At 51.9% G+C, this 22933-nt stretch overlaps 1 protein-coding gene and 1 long non-coding RNA gene across 16 annotated transcripts in view; one reads left to right on the top strand and one right to left on the bottom strand.

Moving 5' to 3' along the window:
• The window catches only part of MACF1 (microtubule actin crosslinking factor 1), a 339595-nt gene that overhangs the window by 452 nt on the left and 316210 nt on the right, over positions 1–22933 (top strand). For 5 of the 15 annotated variants that reach the window (XM_082686988.1, XM_082686983.1, XM_082686989.1 and 2 more), the window contains exon 1: positions 3307–3573. In XM_082686988.1, the coding sequence (XP_082543114.1) occupies positions 3354–3573 (220 nt within the window). In that variant the 5' untranslated portion in view covers positions 3307–3353. Of the gene's footprint in view, positions 1–292; positions 506–3301; positions 3574–17125; positions 17477–22933 lie in introns of those variants that run through there. The other 10 variants (XM_082686968.1, XM_082686965.1, XM_082686964.1 and 7 more) reach the window with 6 other exon arrangements.
• Positions 13348–16246, bottom strand: LOC309842604. The gene is made up of 3 exons (XR_014299692.1): positions 16184–16246; positions 16050–16103; positions 13348–13432 (listed from the first exon to the last, which is right to left on the bottom strand). It is a non-coding gene; the product is annotated as an uncharacterized lncRNA (long non-coding RNA).

Raw genomic sequence — 22933 nt, forward strand, 5'->3', positions numbered from 1 at the left:
GGTCCGGGCGGATGAGCCAGGCCCGGGTCAGCGAGCGGCCGCGGGGCCAGGGCGGAGAGGGCGCGGGAGCACAGGGCGGGGAATGTGGGGGTGTGAATTGGCCTGGGAACCCGGCGGCCGCACCGGAGGAGTTGCGGGGGGGAGGGACCCAGAGGGAGGGCGCAGGGGGGCAGTGCGGGGGGGGGGGCGCCGGGCTGCGGCCGGGCAGGGGCGCGAGGGGAGCGAGACAGTGGCCGCGGGTGGGGTGCGGGGCGGGGGGAGCGCGCATCGAGGGGCGGGGGGCGGCGTCGGCGCCGGGGGTGGGGGAGCGGGTTGGGCGGCTGCGTCGGCTCCGCTTCAGCCGCTGCCGCTAGGGCGCGGGGGGCGGGGGGCTCGGCGCCGCGAGCTCGGCCATTGTGGGAGCCGCTCCCCTCGGCTCCTCTGCGCTGCAGCCCGGGGCGCGCCCCGCCGCCGCCGCCGCCTTTGCTGCTGCCACCGGCCGGTCTCCCCTGCTCCGGCTCCCAGGGTAAGGCGCTGGGCGCGGGGCTGGCTGCAGGCTCCCTGCCTGTCCACCGGGTGCGCGGCGGCGGCGGGGCGCGGTGCTGGATGGCGCGGGGCGGCCGCGCCCGAGTCCGGGTGGCCGGCGGCAGCGGGGAGGCGGCTTGACAGGCGCGGGCATCGCGGCCGCCCGGGCCTCGCACCTGCAGCCTCAGCGGCCGGGGCGGGGGAGCGCCTAGCACGCGGGGCGGGGGTCTCCCCGCGGCGGGCGCTGCCCGGGCCAGAGGGAGGCGTGTTCTCCGGGAAGATGGGACGCCCAGCCCTCTCGGGACGGGCGAGACATTTGCGGGAGCGGCCAGGGCCCGGCCGGGGAAGGTGCTTCCCGGCCCCAGGTTTTCGCCGCGGGCCTGGGCGCCCGCTCGGCTCCCGGTCGCGCGTCCGCATGGCGCGGCCCCGCTCTTTGTCAGCCGCGCGCGGCAGGCACGCGGACCCACCCGCGGGGCCCCGGGTTCGCGGGCGCGCCCCTCCCCCACCGCGGGGCAAGTGTGGGGGGCGGGGGGCGGGAGGGCCTCAGCGGGCGAGAGCCAGGTGAGGTGCCCGTCGCGCACCGGGCCTACGGCCTTGGGAGTGGGCTGGGGGCGTGGGCGCGCGCTCCGGCGACTCGGGGGCTGATGGAGTGACTCAGGTGAGCGAGGGGTGGGGCGAGAGCCCCGAGGTCAAACAGGTGTTTGCGAGGGGAGGCTGACTGACCCGGGTAGAGCCGGGGAGAGATGGTCTCCCCGGGAGGAGGCTGGGGATGTGCCGGCCTTTGTAGTAAATGGGCGTCTTGGGGAGGAATGGGCGGTTCTGGTTTGAAGCAGGTGGTCTGGGAGGAGGGGCGTTTTCCCGGCCGCGGCTGACGCTGGGGAGGGAAGCCTGGCCTGAATTTCCCCCCAGGCGGGGGCAGTCGCTTGGGCATCGGACGTGGCTGTGGGAGGCGGGCACCAGAAGTAATTGCGGGGAGGGGGGAATGCTAGGATAAAAGGCAGAGCTGTGCCAGATCCTGGGTCCTTTCCTTTCTGTGGCTAGATTCCTTCTTGATGTTCCATGGGAAAAGGGCCCGAATGCTTCCCGCACAGGAGGGGCCCTGGAAGGGCTGTTCTATCCGCCCGTGGCTGCTTGGAGGCCTCTTGCAAACGTTTGATGTTTCTTTTGTTATCTTTTCACATTCTGTGCTTCTGGTGGGGATCTGCCAATGACCCAGGAGCTCGCCCCTGCCCCTTGCTCCCTTCAGGTTGAGGTTCCCAGAATCCGGGAGGAGCTGTACCCAGAGACCTAGGTGCAGGTATTCCCCCATAAGGGAAAGCTGACCGTGTCCCGCCCACCTGGGCCCTAGAGCCAAAGTGAGAGCTGCTTAGTTGAGCTGGATTTGGGGCCTCCAGGGAGGCTGGAAGCTGAAGGCATGCACCATCCGCGCTCTGATGAGGCCGCTGGGGTGGTGGGTCATGTGTAGCAGATGGTTCTGGGAAAGGAGCTTGGCTTGGCTGAGGGATGGCTGCCTAGTCTGGCTGGTGGAGCCCAGCTGGCCTCAGAGTGGTTGTGTTTCCATTCAGGTCTCTCCACTAGCTAAAATGACCAGAAAAACTTTCTGTATCACCGCCCCCACCCCCATGCTGTGCCACTTATTCACACAGCAGTCCTTGGAATAAGCAAATGAACATTTTATCTAACACCCATTGTGCGCCCTGTGTGGTTCCAGCCAGTTTTATATTTGCATTTTACTATGTTCTTAAAACATCCTCTAAGGTGAACTAGTGTCCCCATTTTGCTGATGAGGAAACTGAGTCCCAGAGAGGTGAAGTGACTTGCCCCAGACCACACCAGTTGTAAAGTGGCCAGACCAGAGTTGACACGCAGGTCGGTCTTACTTCAAGTTCAGTACTTTTCTCAATAGACTTGGCCAAAGATGGAATGGGACAGATGTAGAATTTCTGTCTATTCTAGCTCAAGCTTTGTTTCAGGCCTGCCAGTGAGATCGTGCTTTAGCTTTTTGAAAATACTTCCCATCTGCTGCCCCATTTTATCCTTACAACATTCCTGGGAGGTAGGTCGAACAGGAATAGAACAGTAGATGCTGTCCATTAAGTGCTTACTAATGTGCCCTGTTCCACGCTTTACCTGCAGGATCTCATTTGTGCCTTGCAAACAGCCCTGGGAGGTGTAGCTGCTATCCTCATCCTCACTTTATAGATGAGGATGCTGAGGCTCAGTGGTCAAATAGCTTCCTTAGGGCAGAACCTGAATCCACGTCTTATGATCTGTGGGACTTGAAAGGTCCAAATGACCAACTAACAATAATGGCGCTTACTAGGAATAGGAGCTTAACTTTTACAGAGTATTTTCAGATTTATTTATTTATTTGTTTTTAAGATTTTATTTATTTCTTTTGAGAGAGAGAGAGTAGGGCGAGGCACAGAGGGAGAGGGAGAGAATCTCCAGCAGGCTCCCCACTGAGCACAGAGCCTGATGAGGGCCTGGACCCCACGACCCTGAGATTATGACCTGAGGTGAAACCAACAGTCGGACGTTCAACTAACTGAGCCACCCAGGCGCCCTGAGTATTTTCATATTTATGAACATCTTTACATATTGTATCCTGGGATTTCTGTCAACCCCTGTGAATTCATACTGCCCTGCATTATCATCATCCTATTTTCCAGATGAAGAAACTGAGATTCAGAGGTCAAGTCAATGGCAGAACTACGACTAGCACCTGCTTCTCAAGTCCCAGTGTGCCTTATATGACCGACCTTTCACCTACTCATGTGCTCTCCTCTCTCCACAGACCACCTGTCCCTGGGCTCCCAGGCCCTCCCACGGCAGCCCCTGCCTGGGCAATGTCTTCCTCAGACGAAGAAACGCTCAGTGAGCGGTCCTGCCGGAGTGAGCGGTCCTGCCGGAGTGAGAGATCGTATAGGAGCGAGAGGTCAGGGAGCCTCTCCCCATGTCCCCCCGGGGACACCTTACCCTGGAACCTTCCACTGCATGAGCAGAAGAAACGAAAGAGCCAGGACTCGGTGCTGGACCCTGCGGAGCGGGCCGTGGTCAGAGTCGCTGGTAAGAGAGGCCCTAGCGAGCAGGGTGGCGGGAGGCAAGGTGACACTGGGCCTGTGTACACCAGCTGGGGGTGGGTCATGCAGGGGGCCTCCTGGGGCGCTCTGACAAACCAGCTGGAGTCCAATTTGGCATTGTTACTGTTGGAAAGATGATGGAATAACGTTAAAGAACAACCCAAGATTGTAGACTCTGCCATTCCTCACCCCCATGAGCTGGCCAGAGGCCTGGATGCAGTTTTGCACCTTCTCCATCTTTGTCCCCATGCAGTTGCCTTTGTGGCCTACGCACCATTCTGGATCTGACCTTTTTCACTTACTCTTACATCCAAATGATTTTCCCTATTACACCTTAGGCTTTAGAGTTACCATTTATAAAGGCTGTGTAACATTTCATGATTTTAAAAATCCTACTCATTTTCTAATTTTTTTTTTTTTTGCCGCAATAGACAGTGCTGCAAAGAACATCTTTATGAATAATAGCACTTGACTTCTGTTGAGTTATTTCCTTGGAGTAAGTGCTTGGAGAGGGCAGTTTCACTCACACTGCTTTCTGAAAATGTGGTACACACTTAGCCCCCCTGCGGCCCGAGGGCTGGGGCTGCCTGCTGCTGTGGGATATGCCCGCTTCTCTGCTGGCAGGTGAACTGAGCTGGCCAGGCCTCGGGCCACGGTCAGGAGTGCGGGCTCCGCAGTCAGGGAGGAGAAGTGCTGGCCAGTGATCCTGCCACAAGCCAGCTGTGTGGCTCTAGGCAAGTCTCCTGTCCTCTCTGAGACTCACTTTCCTGTCTTGAGACTGCTTCCTGTGCCGAGCTGCCTTGAGGATGAGATGAGATAATGTATGGAAAGCTCTCAGCACTGTTTCTGGGTTAGGAAGGGGGGGGAGTGTTGTGGAGTGCTCCCTCTGCTGCTTCCTCGAGGGCATCCAAGCCTCCTCCAGGAGCTATGCTTAGCGTCACCCGCTGCCAGTGGGCCCAGAGTACAGAGACCAAGTTAGAGTAAGCCGAGCAGCAGCTTGTTCAGTGACATCACCCGCTTTCATTCCTTCACCAAGGCCTGTCCTGCTCCCTCTTTGGTGTCTCTCAACAAATGCCCCGGCCGCCTCTGCTGCTTTGTCCCCTCCCACCTGGGTCTTCCAACCTGCACCTCTCAGTTCTCGTGGTCTTGACCCTCTTCCATGTGACTCACTAGAGTATTTCATTCTAAAATGTGAACCTGATCCTGTTTGTCACTCAGCTGCTTCTGAGCCTTTTTTGGCTCTTCCTTGCCTGGGGAATAGAGGCCCCTGAAATCAGGTCCCTCCTGAGCTTCACCTTCCTGCTATCTCCACCTCTAAGCACCTTGTCACACTGAGCTGTACCTTGACGCCTAGAGCTGTACGCCTTGCGGGCTCAGACCTCCCATGATGTAGCTTTCTTCTCTGTAAGGCACTGGGAAAGTGCGACCTCCTCTGTCCCCAGTACCCCCAGCGGTATCCAGAGCTCCCTCCTTCGCTCTCATATTTGTACTTTTCCCTCCCCTGTGCTCCCTTGACCAGCTCGGCAGTTATCCCCCAGGGAACCTGTCACTCCCTCAGGACTGTTAGCAACACCAGACCATGTCTTGCTTCTGTGTTTGCCCCCAGCTACTTGCACAGGGCCTTGTGCATACTGGGGATCAGCGAACCCCAAATGATGGGAGGAGTGCAAGGAGCGTTTGGGGAGAATGTGTGACCAATTGTGAGTGATCCAGGAGCAGGCAGTGAGCTGTAAAGGGATGCTAGGTAGGGAGAGGGTTCTGTGGGCTCAAGTCCTCCTCAAGGGAGGGTTTTAGCAGAAGGTGAACTTCCAAGGAGACCCTGCAGGCAAGCTGGAAAGTTTACACTGCTTTTGTGGGCACCAGGAAGTCCTTGGAGAAGGGTCCTCCTCAAGATGTCTGGACCTGTGGCATCAGCCAGTCTGTAGAGTTTCCCAGTCTGTAGAGTCTCCAACCTTGAGGGGCCCCGACCAGGAGGTCTCAGGACCCACAAAGCTCTCGTTTTCCTGAAGGTGGCCTCCTCCCTCCGTATGCTCTCTAGCCCCATCCTCCACCACGTAGACATACTTCTAGGTCCCTTTGGGGTGAGTTCCCCTTCCAGGCTGCTCTGAGGGGCCCCACGGGATGACTTGCCTGTCGTTCAATATTGCAAGTCTAGCACAGGAGTGGAGCGGGCTTGAGAGGGCTTGGGCCCCAGGCAACGTCTCTAAAGATGCTGTTGGGTCAACTAAGCAGAGGGGCAGCGGGCACTGTGTTGTGTTTCCGGCATCCATGCTGATCTTCTGCACCTCTTGATGCTGCCAAATGACAGTCCTGGGGAGGGGGCTGGGCCAGGGAGGCTGAAAATGTGGAGACTGTCATGGTTAAAAATAACTCGTGTGCTGCAGTTGGGCGTGTTTCGTTAGCAGCAGAGAAGAGGCGGGCCGGCTGCTGCAGGGCCTGGCTGCAATCTTGCTGTGATTTCGAAGCATTGGTGGGGGTTCGACCAGGGTTATTTAAAAGGCAACCTGGCTTCTTTGGGGACTGCTTCCTGTGAGGTGCAGGAAGGGCATGTCTGGGAGACCCTGGGTGCTCCGAGTCTCTCTGAAGTCACAACTTTCATTCTGGGAGGAAATGAAGTCATTCTGGCCCTGGGAGCCAGCTGTGGCCCATACAGTTTTCTCCTCCCCATGGGTCTGGGTGTGAAGCCAAGTGGGGGTGTCTGAATCAGTCTTCCTAAATGCAGAGACCTCCCTCCTTCCCTGGCCCCATTCAGCATCCTGCGCTTGAGAGGCCTGATTGGGGGCGGGGGAGGAGGGGCCCTGCTGGTCACACATGTCGGACCAGAGAGGCGTGTCAGGACGAGAAACCTGCTGATCTCAGTCTACAAAGCCCACACAGGTTCTGGGGCCTGCATGCGTGCTGTAACCCGATTCTTCCCATCCTCATCCTTTCCCGCCAGATTTTCTCTCTCTTCTTGGCCAGCCCTGTTCTCAACTCCTTAAGCCTCTTCCCCTTACAATGGAACAATAGTCCATTACCAAGAAAGCCGTTTTCTGTCCATCTGTGTTTTGGTTTGCATAGAGATTTCACAATAACTGTGAGTTAGGTAGGACATGTGTCAGGATCTGAGGCCCAGAGGATTTAAACAACTTGCCTGTAGTCACACCGTGCTGGCAGAGACAGGGCCTCTGACTCCGGGTACACTGTTATTTCCATTTCCTCAGGCAACGTGTGGCAACCGGGCCAGCCTGAATCTTGTGCAGATGACAATCTAAAAAGCTGAGCCGGTCTTCAGACTCACCTGAGTGCCCTCCTGCTCACTTCTGGTGGAGGTCTCAAGATCTTGGCCCGTAAAAAGGCAGAGACAAAGATCTCTGAAACTTTGCCTCTTTGAAGACCTCTGGCTCTCTGTTACTGCCCAGCCAGCTTTAGTGATAGCCTTACTCATTGGCGGGAGGCAACAAGGAATGGGAGGGATTGGGGAAGGTAGTCTTCGAAGGACCACAACCCCACAGGAGAGGAAAGAAGGTTGTATATTTTGGGGCTTTTGGGGTGCTCCCCACCCCCCAGAGAAAAGCCGGGTATAGGACCGAGTGTAACACAGTTGCACGCTGTACAGTTCTAAGGGGGCGCCATTCCTCCTTTCTGTCATTGTGGCTTTGTATATTTATTATGACAAATTTCCTGCAGATGGCAGTAAAGTGTCCTGAAGAAGAGATCCCCTTTGGGCCGGGACTGGGGTGCAGGGAGAATTCCCCATCTACCTATCAATCCAGTATTCATCCACTTAACCTTACATCTTCAGGACCCTCCCTGTTCTCGGCATTGATATTCAAAGATGGCTGAAGATGTGATCCCTTCTTCACAAAGCTCAGTCTGGTTGAGAGGACAGCAGGGAAAAAATAATTACATTCCTGTGTGCACTGTGAAACAGGGGAGCATAGGGACTCAGGGCTAAGGACTGGCCTTCCAGTTAACCAGTAGAAAGCAACCCACCCCTCAGAAGGTGCTGGTGAAATCATCATTCCCAACATCTTCTCCCATGTGGCCTCCCCCAGGAAGCCTTCCCTGATCCCTCCACACAGACAGCAATTGTATCTCTGCCCAGCCCTTGTTTCAGTTGATTTATGTTACAGTTCATTGTTTCCGCCACCAGATCTAGAGGTTGCTGTAGTCAGGAGTCCCATCTTACCCTGCCTGGTGTTGCCCCAGAATCTCACCCTGAAGGCGTGGGCTTACTGGAATCTAGAAGCCTGGTGAGGGCCATGAGATGCAGCTCCAATGCTGGTTGGCCCAGCTTTGAGAGCTCACCTCACCTCTGCTGCTGGAGTCTCTCAAGGGCTTCCCTTTGGGGAACCAGTGTTTGAGAGCTTATGCCTGGTCAGAAGAAGGGGCCTGCTTCTCTGCACCTATGCATCTCTCCTCCAGGATGGAAGCTCTGAGAAGGAGTCTCTTTGCTTGTTCGTTCATTCATTTGTTCAATAAAAAAATGGATTTAGCCCCAGTTAGATGCCAGGCCCATTGGAGACAAGTGGACCTAGAGGCAGAAAACTTGGGTGAATGACTTCACTTCCTAGAGCCTCAGTTTCCTTGTCTGTAAAAGGGAGATGATGGCATCTGCTTTGAATGATCATTGAGTGAGAGTCGGGACGTGTTAGACAACATGGGTTAACATGCCCGTTACTGCACTTAGCGTGTCATTCCTTGTGAGCTCTCTGGGCCACTGGAAGAGTCAATGGAGTCTCCAGAAAGGCAGCAGTTTCCCAGGTGAGCCAGGGAGGGGCCCTGGGCCTCTTAATTCCATCCCTTTCTTCTGTTCACACTAGGGCTTTGTCAGAGGGCAGGTGGAAAGGCTTTTTTTTTTCTTTTTTCCCTCTGGCCAAACCATGTTGAGAAGAAAGGAAAGCAGGGGCAGGAAAGGGAGCCCTAAAAACAATTCCACTGGGAACCCTTACTCCAGAGCCTCCAGTCTTGCTTGCCCCAGGTTCTTTGACCTTTGCACCCAGGGAGGCTCCTCTTACTTCCTAGCTTCTTTGCTTCTTCCTGGCAGTATCCTCGGGAGTCCCCTGATCCTATCCTGGAGCTTGGTTTCGGTAGCAGGAAAGTCCCATGAAAGTGGGGCAGAAAGAATTGTAGCTACACACCACCAGCTCAGCCCAGCCCTTTGAAAGCGAATCTGGGTCACAGTAGCTGCAGGAATGGAAAGGGACCACGTGGGCAGAATTTTGTGCAGGCAGCAGAAAAGACAGCCTGACTGTCTTTCCTCTGAGGCTCAGGGTCTTTGTGGGACCCCAGCTGGCAAAGGAAGGTGATTGCCACATTGCAAGGTGTCGGCTTTGTGCTGTTGGTTTCCCATCATGCTTTTCCAGTGACTTCCCAGGTGACACGGAGACAGGTTTGGAATGGCAGTCTGACTCATGCCTCTCTGTTCTGGAGCAGCTAAGGGCTGAGGTTAGGAATGCGGAGGAAGGACTGGTTCATTCGGGGGCTACGGAAGCCTGTCATTTCTCAATCCCACGGGGTTAGAGATGACATGACACCAGAGGAGCTGACCGTACAGCGGAATCTAGGGCTGTGTTTTCTTTTGTTGCTGCAGCCTTCCCCCCAGGAAGAGGTCTGTGAACATATCTGGATGGGGGGAGTATTAATAACCAACCCACCACCACCAAAGTGCGATCCTGTGCCCAGCCAGTTGCTGCGGCTAGGACCTGCCGTGATTTGGCCCTGAGTCTGCCAGTTGCCACCTGTCAGGTAGAAGTGGGCCAGCTTCCTGGCTCTGCCTTGGCGCTCCTGCAGGAGCAGAACTGGTGCACCTGGCTGCAGTCTTTGCCTGGATTTAGGAGGCTGCTGCAGAGATGGTCTGGCATCCCCTGCAATCTGAAAACCAATGATGGGTGGAAGTTTCTGTCCTCAGCTGTGTCTCACCCCTACTCAAGAAGTTACCAGGGTTTTGCCTTGTGTCTAGGGGGAGGTTCTGCCTGGAGCCTTAGTGGGTGTGTCTCTGGGCATGCCTTTCCCTCTGCATTCCCTCCTTACTGTTTCCTCCCTCCTGTGCTCTCTCTTCTATTCATTCACTCAAGGGCATGGCTTTGGGAGTCAGCTGGAGTCCCAGGTCCAGTTCCATCACTTGCCAGTTGGGTGAGCCCGAGGAAATGACTAACCTCACTGAGCCTCACTTTCCCACAGTTAAAATGGGGGGAGCAAGAGTGCCACTGCAGAGTCTCATGGGGTGGGTTAAATGAGATAGTGAGAGTGAGGTGCTTGGCTCAATGCTTGTTAGGTAACCAGCACTAGATACACATTAACCATTACATGAATGTCATTCATTTGCTCATACACTTGTTCACTAATTCATGAATGCATCGATTCATTCCTTTTCTTATTCATTGATCATGCACTTGCTTGTTTGCCACATATTTCTAGAGCTGCTTTGTGCTAGGCTCCAACTGGGCTTCAGAACCCAGCTCCCTCCCGTGCAGGCAGCCAGCACGCATCCTGAGTGGCGCACGTGGCAAGCCGGAGTTATCTGGAAGTTCCAAATGGGAAGGCCTTTTTCCCTACTTCTGTCCCCACTGCTAGCTTAGCACTATGATAGCATTTGATTTGGGCCTTGGGAAAGAAATAAGACTGCCAGGACAACCTGAGGAGAAAGGGCATATCCCTGTTGTTTGTTTCTATTCCTGTTCTCCTCTCTTCGGCCTCAGCAGAAAGGAAGGAAGGGAAATGAAGAGCGAACAGCCAGGAGGAGATAGGAATTAAGGAATTCAGTGGGTGGTTTGGGGATTTGAACTCTGGACTCAGTCCAGGAGCTCCTAGGAGCTTATGTCAGCTGGGATCCCCTAGGAAATAATAGTTGTAAAAGCCACTGTATATTGAGTCCTAGATGTGTGCCTATATCATTCAGTCCTCCCAAAACCCTGGGAACTAGTTACTACTCTCCCGGTTTTACAGTAAGGAGGAGAAGGAACTTGTCTGAAGTCAGACGGTAAGGGACTAGTGGAGCTAGGGTTCAGCGTCTCTGAGTGTGTATGGCGCCCCCTGGTTGCCGTGGCTCAGGTTGGCCTAACTCCAAATTCCGGGCCTAACTCTAAATTCCCCACGTTCTTCAGAACATTTCAAACATACACTAAAGTTGTGGGAATAGTATAGTGAACCCCCATCACCCAGATTCAAGAATGATCAATTCATGGCCAATCTTATTTCAGCCATGCACCTCATTTCTGCCTCCCCAATTACAGAGTTGGAATTTCCAGTAATCACACACTCACCACCTCACATTTAACTATCATATTGGGGCACCTGGGTGGCTCAGTGGGTTAAGCCTCTGCCTTGGGCTCAGGTCATGATGATCTCAGGGTCCTGGGATCAAGCCCCGCATCAGGTGCTCTGCTCAGCAGGGAGCCTGCCCCCCCCCCCGCCTACTTGTGATTTATCTCTCTGTCAAATAAATAAATAAAATCTATCATATTGCTTTCCCCCCTGTAGTCAGAATATTGGTTTATCTGTTCAGTAGTCATATCTTAATGGGAACCGTCCCACTCAACCCATTTCCCAGGGGCATCATGTGGGATTCTGACTTCTGAATCCCAGGGCCCCACATGTCCCTTCCAATGTTGCTTATCTGATCTTCTGGCCCTTCCAGCTTACGGTTCATGCCCTACTCCCAGAATACGCAGAGCTGGGCTCAAACATTCCTGGCTCTGTGTCTGGAAATTTGATTTCTGAAGTGATATCTGTTTGTTTTGCCTAAACCACTTCAAATGAATCAGGACCCTGCCAGTGTAATTAAGAAAGTCCCCTGAAGATGGATTTCAAAGATTCAGTCTTAAGATACTGAACCTGAGATGCATTAGGACTGAAGTCTTTAAAATCACAGAGGGAAGGGATTCTGGTTTTGTGAGAGGGGCCTGCACCCCAGGCCTGCCCTGATGTTGGTGAGCTGTTTCCTCTCCAGGGCTTCTCTGGGATCCGTACTCAGCTTCCAGGCTGCCTCTCTCACTAACCCTTTAGGGGTTTCTGTCCTGAGGTAGTATTGGATAAGGAAATGTTATTATTTTTTTCCCTTAGGATTTTATTTATATTTTTGAGAGAGAGAGGTCACTTGAGCATGAGCGGGGTGAGAGGCAGAGGGAAACGCAGGCTCTCTGCTGAGCAGGGAGCCTGATGAGGGGCTTGATCCTGGGACTCTGGGATCAGGACCTGAGCCGCAGGCAGATGCTTAACTGACTAAGCCATCCAGGTGCCACAGGCAATGCTATTTCAAGTGGAGGGATTAGCCACAGCGCCTAATTTGGGGAACCTCCCAATTCCCCCAAAGTGTGCAGAGTGCCTATAGCCCTGTTTGGGAGGAACCAAAGAGCCCCTACACAGGATGAGCAGGAAAGGAGATTGGGGCAGAATGAGTGGGGCTCACATTCGCCTGTTTCCTTCAAGAGAGAAAAAAAAAATGGTTAGAGTCACAGAAAGCCTGGGAGACCGCAGAGGGGCCACTAACATTCCTAGGTCCTATTGATATGTTCTGAATGCCAGGTTTGTGCTTAGTAGCTTACAGGCTTCCTTTGACCTCAACTTTAGGAGGCAGATGTGCCTTGGTAGATAGAATAGAAACCCAGAGAGTCCCATAACTTGCTCAAGGTCTCTGGGCCAGTAAGAGGCCATGCCGGGAATGGCTCTAGCTCTGCCTAGGGCAACCCACTGCCTCCCCCATTACAAGGAAGGATAGTTTAATAATAGCTAACATCTGCGCGGCACTTCAAGGTTCACGGAGTGCCTTAACTCCCATTATCTCCACTGTGCCTTAGGAAGCCCCGGGCGGGTGAAGCATTCCACGCCCCTTCGGGACAGCTGCCTATCAGAGGTCCAGCTTCTGCTCATTTCCCTCATGTAAGGATTGGAGATTCTTTGGCATTGGCTCTGACAAGTCAGGGGAGAAGGCCTAGGGAGGCTGAGGTGGAGAGACTTGGCCAGTTGCTATGGTAACCCAGATGGCTGAGTAACCATTTTGAGGGTTGCTATGGTGACGGGCTGCCTGTGGCAGGGATCTTGTCTTCCTGGGTGGCTGGCACCATCCAGACCTCTTAAATTAGCGACGTTGCACTTTCTGAACAGAAGAGGGCAGCATGATGGTGGGCAGACGCTTCCTACCCCAGAGGGGTCTGGGAAACTGGAGGCAAAGCTTAGTGAAGTGTTTCCAGGGGCTGGGCGGGAAGGGAGTTTTAGCTGGTGATGGAAGACTGGGGGCGCTGGGCCTGGAGGCAGGTGTCCTGAGACCAGAACCGGATGATCTTCTTCCAAGATCCAGCCCCTTCAGTGTCTGGTTCCAGCTACTACCGGGGAATGTAAAAGGCACAGAAGACAGCTTACCCCCGCAAGGAGGAACAGAGCGCGTGCGCAGATGAACGGACGCACACACGCACTACTAGCAAAGAATTTATAAAGCATCCATTAACACATGTAAAATAATGCAGTAGGAGCCAAGCTGAAGAAGTGCTGGGAGTAAACCTTCTAGAGGTTGGAGGAGGAGTGCTAGCAGAAAGAGAAACATTTTCATTTTCTTCTTTCTCCTCTGCACCTGAAGCCCTTGGCCACTGAGTGGACACTGAATTGGATTCTTGCCCACATCTCCCACCCCCATGTCTTCACTTGAGACATCTATGCCTTCAGCAAATATTTCTTGAACATCTAGTAGATGCAAAGCGTTGTGTTAGGTCATATGATGAAGGAAGATGAAATAGATGAGTCTCAAAGAACTTCTGAATGAGGATGTTAAGGAGGCAGTGATGCAGACACCCACAATACATGTGGCTGGAGTCCCGGGAGTGAGAGGAAGACAATGTGGCCGGAATTTTGAGAGGAGTCTCTTCTACCTGGGTTGATTAAAAATAACTTCATGTCATTTTGGGTGAGCTTCCAAGATGGGTAGGATTTTATTAGGTGAAGTTGGAGAGTGGAGGACATTCCAGGCAAAGGCTCAGAGTTTGATTATAGGGGAAGACCCCACACATGAGGGCATCGCGGGAGGCCAGTGCGTACAGGAAAGTAGATGTCAAAATTTGGAGGACTTTGAATGCCAGGCACAGATAAGGGACACTGTGGGAGACAAGCATATTCTCTTCTTAAATACTCTAGCCTTCAGCTAGTCAGAAGCCACAGGCAGCTGAGTATTTTAGGATCATCTGGTCCACTCATGCATCCACTGAGTCAAAATTTTAAACAAGTATTTGCCAGGTGCCCTGCACGTGCCAGATCATTTGCTAGATGCAGGTCTAGTGTTGAACAAGGCAGACAACAGCCCCGGTCCTCAGGGAGCTAATGGTTTAGTAAGGATTAAAGACATGGAACTGATAGCTTCAAGTGTGATGGATATTACCAAAGGGGAGTAGAGGGGGTGGGAAGACCTACTAATCCCAGGGATCAAGGCAGGCTTCTCTGCAGGAGTTTCAGCAAAGGTGTGAGTAGGATGAGCCAGGCCAAAAGAGGAGAGCATTGAAGGATTACAGCCTGAGAAAAGAGCAGGTGGGAAGGCCCTGAGGTAAGAGAGCACATGTTTGAGAAGCTGAAAGAAGTTGAAAGAGGCTGGACCTTACAGAGAGGGGCCCTTGGTGAGGCTTGAGTGGGGGAGGATGTGGTGGAAAAATAAGGCTTTATTTACTTTATTTACCCTTTCCTCCCACTAGATGTCCTTCTGAGTACATCCTGCCTCCTTCGGCTTCCCCATTGCAGCCTCCTTAGAAATGCAATAGTAGTGTCGCCACCAGGAGCAAAGGAAAATCGTAGACCTAAAGAAGAAAGCCTCAGAGCTGTCCTGATTGTGTGGTCTGGCTATAAATTTAGACTGTTGCTTGGAAAAACCCAGAAACCTCCCCTTCATAGTCTTTCTTCTTCCCATCCCCCCACCCTCCAGCAGCTGCTTTGTTCCTCTATCCTTATAAAATTTTCTCTGTATAAAACAGAAACATCAGCCAAACATGTGGACTTCCCCTGTTCCATTCATTAGAAGAATTCATTACTTCAAAATCTCATGGGAGCATTTAAATGCAAATCTTGTCAAGAAAGCTACTTGAGTCTGAGAAGCCCTCCAGCCACAACCCAAACCAGAACTTTCTTCCTTGAATACCATGTTTCTTAAAAGGAATCTCAACCTCTTGCCCTCTCCCCTCTAAGCCCCCTAAGCCTTCAACAAAGTCTGATTCCCAGAACAGACTCTCTCTCCCTTCTTGCCCCTGTCTTCACTTTTGGCAAGCCTCAGTCACAATTCTTGAGGAACCTGCTTACAAAGTGACACACGTAGCAGCCCCAGGAGGGGATGGAGGGACTTTGCTATTTACTGTAATGAAAATGAGGCAGATGTCTGGGGGTGAGAGTGGAGGTGTGTGTATGTGTATTTGTGTCTGGGCCTTCTTAGCCCTACTGGAATAAAATAATATAGGAAATGCAGATGACTCAGCACGGATACAGTCAAGGTCCCCAGAGTTAGCATTTCTATATTCTCTGCTGTTTACGAAAAATGTGCTTATGCCATCAATCTCCAACTCCTTCACCCTGCATTTTCCACTAAGTCTCTTATTTGAAAAATAATAAATCTCAAGCTTGGGGCACCTGAGTGGCTCAGTCATTAAGCATCTGCCTTCAGCTCAGGTCTTGATCCCAGGGTCCTGGGATGACCCCCCCCCCCCCACACTGGGCTCCCTGCTCAGTGGGAGGCCTGCTTCTCCCTCTCCCATTGATCCCCCCCCCCCCCGCCTTGTGTTCCTTCTGCCATCTCTCTCTGTCAAATAAATAAATAAAATCTTAAAAAAAAAACAACAACAACAACCAAAAACTTCAGGCTTATTTTCCTTCTTTTTTTAAACTGAGCTCACTAGCAGCTGACACCAAACTGTGGTCTAGCTTTTTTTTAAGCACAGAGGATTAAACTGGAAGGAAATGAGCCTTTGTCCAAACACCGTCCCTTGTCCGCTCTCTTTTAGGCCCTTCCATACATGATTTTCATGCCTAGAACTTGGGCAGGCCAGCAGAACTTGATGGATGGGGAAAGATATGATTAATGACTTGCTCACCCGATTTTTGATCATGGTATGGTGTGGAAACAACCAGTGTGCACCTATTAGTGAAAAGCATCATCTCTTCTTACTAATGTGCTGAGCACTGACCAAGTACTTGGCAACTATTCATAGTCCATAAAGAGGCAGGCCTTGCCCCAGGGGGAAGAAGCTCCTCTTCAAAAACCTTGAGAATGGGAACTGAAATGGAAACCCAAGTTCCAATTTTGCCTGTTCAATGTCCCATGAATTCTTTTTTTACTTGCTAATATGCTGCTATTGTGAAATCGGCCAGCTTAACTTTTACCCACAACCACCTCCCTACCCCATGAAAAATCAAGTTAGCAGACTTGATGAGGCCCTGGAGGATAATGGCTGGGTGAGGGGAGCTGGGGGCCAAAAAAAAAAAAAAAAACAAAAAAAACCAATCACCTGCATTTACCTGAGTTGCTGGTTCACAGCTGTGGGCCCCCAGTGCGGTCTGTGAATATTGGGACTGAAGGGTACACGGATGAATGGAGGATGGGATGACATTGAGAACTCCCTTTCTCAAAATGGTTCCACGTAAATCCCTACCTGTATTTACCAGTTTCCGTCCTTCGCTAGCCTTTCCCCGGACGGAAAATGCTTGGCTTCCTCCTTCTTCCCTGACCAGTTAGGTTCCAGGATTCTTTTCTTTGTTCCGTAACAGGTCCCCACATTTCTCCCTTCCCATCTAGGTCTCTGTTTTGATGGCTGTCACAGCGCCATAATCCTGGTCCCCCCCCCCCCCCCCCCCGTAGATTTATGTCCTTCTGTCTCTCTTACTCCCCTCACCGTGCGGTCAGAGTCCCGTTTTCATCCTCCCCACCCCCCACCCCCTGGTCATTTCTCAGCTTCTGGCTCCTCATCCTTGGCCTGGTTTACTTCATGGTGCTTGGCGTGCCCTCTCATTTCAAGTTCAGTTTCTTCCGTTTCTGGAAAACCCTTTGTTTCTGGGATTCCGTGTGGCCTCAGTGTGGCCTTCAGCCTCTCACTGCAGCCCTGTCTGGATCCTGCCCCTGTCCTCCTTCTGACCGTGTCTAGCTCCGGATCTATCTAGGTCTTTCGCTGTCTCCCTTCCCCTCAGCTTCCCTAGGCCCTTCTCCTGCGGCTGCACAGGCCCGGCCCGGTTTCCTCCAGTCAGGGGCTCCCTCCTTTGTCCCAGCGGCGGGTGTAGGTCAGCGCCGAGCCGGGTGCCCGCCCGCTCGCCCTGTGGCGTCGGCCGGGGGTCTCCCCGCCGCTGCGGCCCGCCCAGTCCTTCATTCGCACGCGCGTGGGGCCTCCCTCCCGGCGGCCCCCGCCTCCCTCGGCCCGCGCCCCCTGCCCTGCCCGCGGTGGTCCGCAGCTAGCCGGGCCCCGCGTGGGCAGTCAGGGGGCCCGGCAGCCGAGGCGGCGGGAGAGGGGCGGGAACCTGCCGGGCCTGCCGCTCCTGACAGGAGGAGTCGCCGCCGCCGCCGCCGCCGCTGCGCCGGGGCGGGCTGAGGGAGGAGCGGAGCGAGGGGTGGGGAGGCGGAAACGCGAGCCGGGACCGGCGGAGTGCGAGCGGCCGGCTGCGGGCAGGCTGAGGAGCGGAGTGCTACTGCCAGGCCGGGCGAGGCGGACGAAGAGCGGACAGCGGAAAGCGGACAGCCGGGGCGCCGCCGCCCCCGAGCCGCACAAAGGGCCGAGGCTGGGGCCGCCGCCGCCGCCGCCTCAGCGCACGGGCCTGGAGCCGGCGCTCGCCGGGGCCCGGGGAGAGCGCGGCGCGGGCGGCCATGGCCGGCTACGTGCCGGGTCAGCAGCCGGCCAACCGCAGCCAGGAGAAGGAGTTCGTGCAGGCGTACGAGGATGTGCTGGAGCGCTACAAAGGTGCGGCGGGCGGCGCGGCGAGGGACGGGCGGCCGGGCGGGGGGGCGGGGTGGCGCCCACCCCGGCGTCGGGGCTGGCCCCGGACCTGCTCTTTCTCGGGCCAGCTTATTTGCGGAGTTGAGATAAGCCTGCGGGAGACGGCGCTTTCCCCAACGCTGGCTACATTAGCCGCCCTACTATCTGGAAGGGGGCGAGCCCGGGGGCTGCCTCCCGAGCCCCGGCGCCGTAGGGAGTTGCCGGGGAGGAGGAGGAGTCGGGCGGGAGCAGCCTCCCGGTCCGCTCCAAGTGTCCAGCTCCTCTCGCCGAGGCTCGGGCGGCCGCGAGCCCGCCCGGGGGCTCTCGCCCCCCTTTGTCTCCCTCAGTCTCCTCTCCGTCGCGTGGCGGCCGGGGTCGGTGAGTGTGCACTTTTGGGGAGAGGCCTCCTCCCCCGCGCAGCCCCGGGGGCTTCGAGCCGGTGGAGGCGGGGGTCTGCCGCCGCTCTCCCTCCCACCGAAAGGCTTGCCGTCGACTCGGGTGGCAGCCGGGAGGCGCTATGGCCGCGCAGCCCCGCACTCCAGTGCCTCCTGCAAGGCCTGGGTGTCCGCGAGAAAGTTTTGACAGGCGGAGGGTCTGCGGACTGCGGCTCCCCGACGTGTCCCCTGATGCCCGAGGCGCCCTTCGCGCTCGAGGCCGGGGTGCGCGCTCCCGGGGGCCCCTGCCCTGATCTTGAACATCCAGGGCTGGGCTTTTGCTTTGTGTGCCAGTTGAGCTTTCCAGCCCGGGAGATTCCCCCCCCAGAAACTCCAGAGGCAGCACTTTTCTCCTATTTTATTCAGCGGCGCCCTTGTGACTGGGCCTCTAGTTTCTTTTCATCGGAAGGAAACTTCAGCCCTTATGACTGAGTCCAGCATACTTGTTTACGACACCTAGCCAGTGAAGGGAAACTAATGCAGAAGCTGTAAAACCCTCCCTCTTTTTCTTCCCTTGTGGCTTGAGAATGCAGCAGGAGAGAGAGAGAGAAATGAAATGCTGAAAGGGACCTGCTGAGGAGGTCTGCTGGTTCCCTTCTGCATCAGCTTCTGTAAGCTGTCCAGGTTTCCCTGCCTGCAGCAAATGTTCTGTCACCCCCCTGTGGTCTTTCTTTTAAGAAATTGGTTCATTTCAGAGCACAAAGAGGTTAGATTGTACTGCTGAACTTCATTGAAAAAATGCTGCTAAGTGAATGGTTAGTTCCCTTAAGTTTCCTCGCAGGCTTTGGAGCAACACTGCACTCTTCAAAGAGAGGACACTCTGTGCCTGTGTTGGGCTGTGAGAGCTTTAACAGCTCGCAGAATTATAACACAAATAGGTGAAGAAATCTCAATCTCAGCACCTCGCCGGATCATGTTGCTGGTGGCCTCCAACTGAAAGGAAGTTGGATTTCTAGCAAATGAAAGGAGGAAAGAAGGGGGAAGTAGGGCTGGTTTCAGGAGAGTCCTTTTAGCTGGCTCACTTAGTTTGGTTTCCTCTGAAAAACTTTGATCAGGTGTGTAGGAATTTGATCCTTTCCAGGCACAGATCTCTTTCTTGGGAGGAATGAGTTGAAAATGGCCAAAATAAATTAACTTGAGCTGTTTGAATGGTTGTACAGGCTGCTCTATGATAGTTGTAGAAGAATTTCTCACCCCCCCACTGCATCATTCTCACTGGGAAGTCAGGGTGGATTAGGATCCAGGCCTTTGTTACTTTGCTGTATGGAATTCTTGCATTTTCCAGACTTAGAAATCCCCTTACTGCCTTTATGGGAGAACACTTAGCCTAAGCTAGAATCAACAGAGTGACCAGGGGTGTACTTTGTGAGAACAAAGACCAGAATTAGTTTTGGAGAGACTTGGGGAAATAGATACTGATGATGTTGGGGTGCTAGGCTCTCATTGGTTGGCCACCAGATTCCTTGGATCTCTCTCTCTCTCTCTCTCTCTCTCTGCTGTAAATTTATAGTCACCTCATTCTACAAATGAAACAGGATTTTTGTATTCAGGAGAGCTAAAGTTTTCAGCTGCATAAACTGTCCCTGGAAGGGGCAGAGGCTAGAAGGGAAGTGATGCATTTGCTTTGTGAAGGGAGTAGAACAGTATGTATTGCAGCTGTATTAGGAATGGTTGTCAGGCATGGATTTTCCATAATTGTGCCTGGCAACCATTTCCCTGTGTGTTGGTAGTGAGCATGGTTTTGGCAGAATTAGGTGATTCAGCATGGACATAAACACTCTCTCTCATTTCCTAAATATCCCAAAGGTTCTTTCAGAGCCTGAGTGTCCAGCAAATAGGACGTAGTAGCTAATAACTTTCTATCCTAACATTTCAGAGTGGGTTGCAACCAGCAGAGCCAGGACATGTTCTTAACAGTTCTCCAAAAAGCAAGTATTAGGTACCTATTGCAAGTAACACAGTGTTAGGCGCTGGAGATGCCAGAATAATGAGTGAGATCTGGTTGCTGCCCTTGGTTATTCACATCTAACAAAGGAAAGACCTATGCAAATAAGTAATTATGATACTATAAGTGCTAGAACAGAAGTATGTATAAAGGACTGTGGAAGCAAAAGGAGGGATGAATATTTCCACTTGGGGTTCATTGGGAGATTTAACAAAGGAGGTGACCCTTGAGTGGACCTTTAGGGATGAATGAAATTTAGTCAGATGGAAGAGGGTGGGGAGGAGAGAAGACAGGAATAAATACCACATGCAAAGGTTTGAAGGTAAAAGTGAATGGAGGGGTGGGTTCAAGGAACAGAATGTGAATAGTTGGGTATGAACAAACAGCAAGAGTTTTGGGAGCAGATGATACTGTAAAGGATCCAGAGTCCAACTTATAAAGATATTTTTTTATGGCTTTATTCCATGGACAGCGGGGGAGCCATTGAAAGTTAAAAGTTAAAAAAAAAAAGCAACAAGCATACCAATTTTATTAATTCGTGATAGAGGACACACCTACCCAATGATTGGAATACTCATTGCTGTCTGGGACACCCTTTTCCTTGTATGGAGTGATTATGAAGCTAGTAATCAGATGGTTGCTTTGTGCACATGGAAACAAAGAAAAGAGACATGCCTTGTTTTGAGGAATATTTCATCCAGATGATTTGGGCCACTTGCAAAATTTTCCTTTCAATGGATTGAGGTCCTTGTGAACACCAAAGCAAACTAGGAAAAACAGAGAGGTAGGAGAACGAGGATCTGATTCTTTTCCTGGGGTCGGGACAAACTCTGTGGAAGTAGCAGGCCACAAATGGGCATAGTTTTAGATTTTAGAGAAGTTTAAAAAGAAACACAATCCAGGTTCCTGGTGGTTGGTTAAATAGAAGGGTAATGTGTAAGTTGATTTGAGTGGAATTAGATTTTGTGTTTTCACAAAGCCCTTATAGACTAAAGATTCTTTATATGCCAGGCTCAACTAGGAGTAAAAAACATTCACATTTCAACTTTGGTAACATGGACTATCTGGTACTTAAAAACTTCAGAGTTCTTAGTAGGTCCCATGGATTATACAAAGTAGTTATGACCGATATTTATTTATTGTATCACAAAAAAGAACTTAAAGAACTTACTGTATAGAAGGAGTGAAGGGTCTGCACATTATTTAACATTCAAAATTAGCAAGACAGCACAATATAGTAGAGATGAGGCTTTGAATTTCTTTAGTCTTGTGGTCCAGTCCTAGTTCTGCCATTTAACATCTCCCTTGGGTTTCACATCTGTTAAAATGGGAATGATAATACTAACTCCTTGGGATTCATGAGATTCATGACCTCCTGACACATATTAGGCAAGTCATGTTTAGAAAAACTTCCATGTAGGGGCACCTGGGTGGCACAGTGGGTTAAAGCCTCTGCCTTCGGCTCAGGTCACGATCCCAGGGTCCTGGGATCGAGCCCCGCATTGGGCTCTCTGCTCGGCAGGGAGCCTGCTTCCCCCTCTCTCTCTCTCTGCCTGCCTCTCTGCCTACTTGTGATTTCTGTCTGTCAAATAAATAAATAAAATCTTAAAAAAAAAAAAAAAGATTTAGAAAAACTTCCATGTAGATAACACTTTATTTTTTACAAGGTAGTTTCATATTTATTATCTTATTTGATCTTTATAATATTTGTAAGGGAGGTATTATACACATGGTTACATTTAGGCATGTAGACTTAAATTATTGTCTAAGAGCCAGGATCCCAGATTTCTAGATGGTTTCACATTATATCACAGAAGGTAATCTTAAAATCAGCAGTGACCTGAGTTAAGTGAGATAATTGTGAAAATAGTTTAATTGTTAATATCACTGTTAGTTTTTAGCATTTGAACTATACTTCCATCCCTTATGTGGCGTACATTTCCAAATCTCTGAACTGTGGAGAATTTCTTCTCCTTTCCTTTTATTATGGGAGAGGTTTCATGGTATGTAAATTACTTTGACATTTAAAAATACATACATATTTTTTAAATTTTAGCAGGCTCCACGCCTAGCATGGAGCGCATCTTCGGGCTTGAACTCACGACCCTGAGATCAAGACCTGAGCCGAGATCAAGAGTCAGACATTTAGCCAAGTGAGTGAGTCATTCAGGCATGCCCCCCACTTCTGAGTTTTTTAAAGTAATCTTTACACCTTGGTAGGGCTCGAACTCAGGACCTTGAGATCAAGAATCACATGTTCCATGGAGCATATGAAATTTGTGCTCCATGGAACACTTTGAAATTTTTATACCAAAACAATGTAATGCAAAGTGATGAAGTTTTGTTAACACAGTGGTTAGAAAATATAGGCTAAGGCTTTAATATTGTTTAACCAAGCGACTCTCTGAAGCAGCCTCTTGGTTAAATGTAAACTCAGTTTTTAAGTTCCTTTTTAGAACACAGCCCTTGAATTGGAGTGGATAGCTTCTAGACAGAACAATAGAATAATTGCTGCTTCTGGACATGGACACTGTTAATTCAGAAAGTGAGTCAAGTCCATCTGCTGGGAAATCACAAACTTTGGCCACATTCATGCTGTTGAAATCATAAAATGTGTGCATGTGCTAACAGTGCTTATGGGAGCTACTGCTTTCATCTTGGGCTTGCCTGGCAAGTGACATAATACACGCCAGGGAAATGTATCAGCTGAGGCCTTATTATCCTGGTATTTTTCAGTGCCAGTTTTTGGAGATGAGGGTAGAAAGAAAACTGTTCAGAGTACACATTCCAAGATCAAAGGTCACAAGGTAAACAAAATGCAAGATGAATTTGTAGCATTTTTTTCAGTGGTCTAGAAAACACCCAAGGCCCTCCCAACTTAAATAAGGTTGGCCCTTTAGCTTCTGGTAATTATATGTTGAGCCATGTTGTGATGAGGTTATATGGTGTGCTAAAGGTCCTGCTTTTGCTCTTCATGGTTTTTTGTTTGTTTAAGATTTTGTTTATCCATTTATTTTAGGGAGAGAGAGAGAGAGAACACACGAGTGGGTGGAGGGACAGAGG

This window comes from Mustela nivalis (assembly GCF_964662115.1).
Source record: "Mustela nivalis genome assembly, chromosome: 10".
Classification (NCBI taxonomy): Eukaryota; Metazoa; Chordata; class Mammalia; order Carnivora; family Mustelidae; genus Mustela; species Mustela nivalis.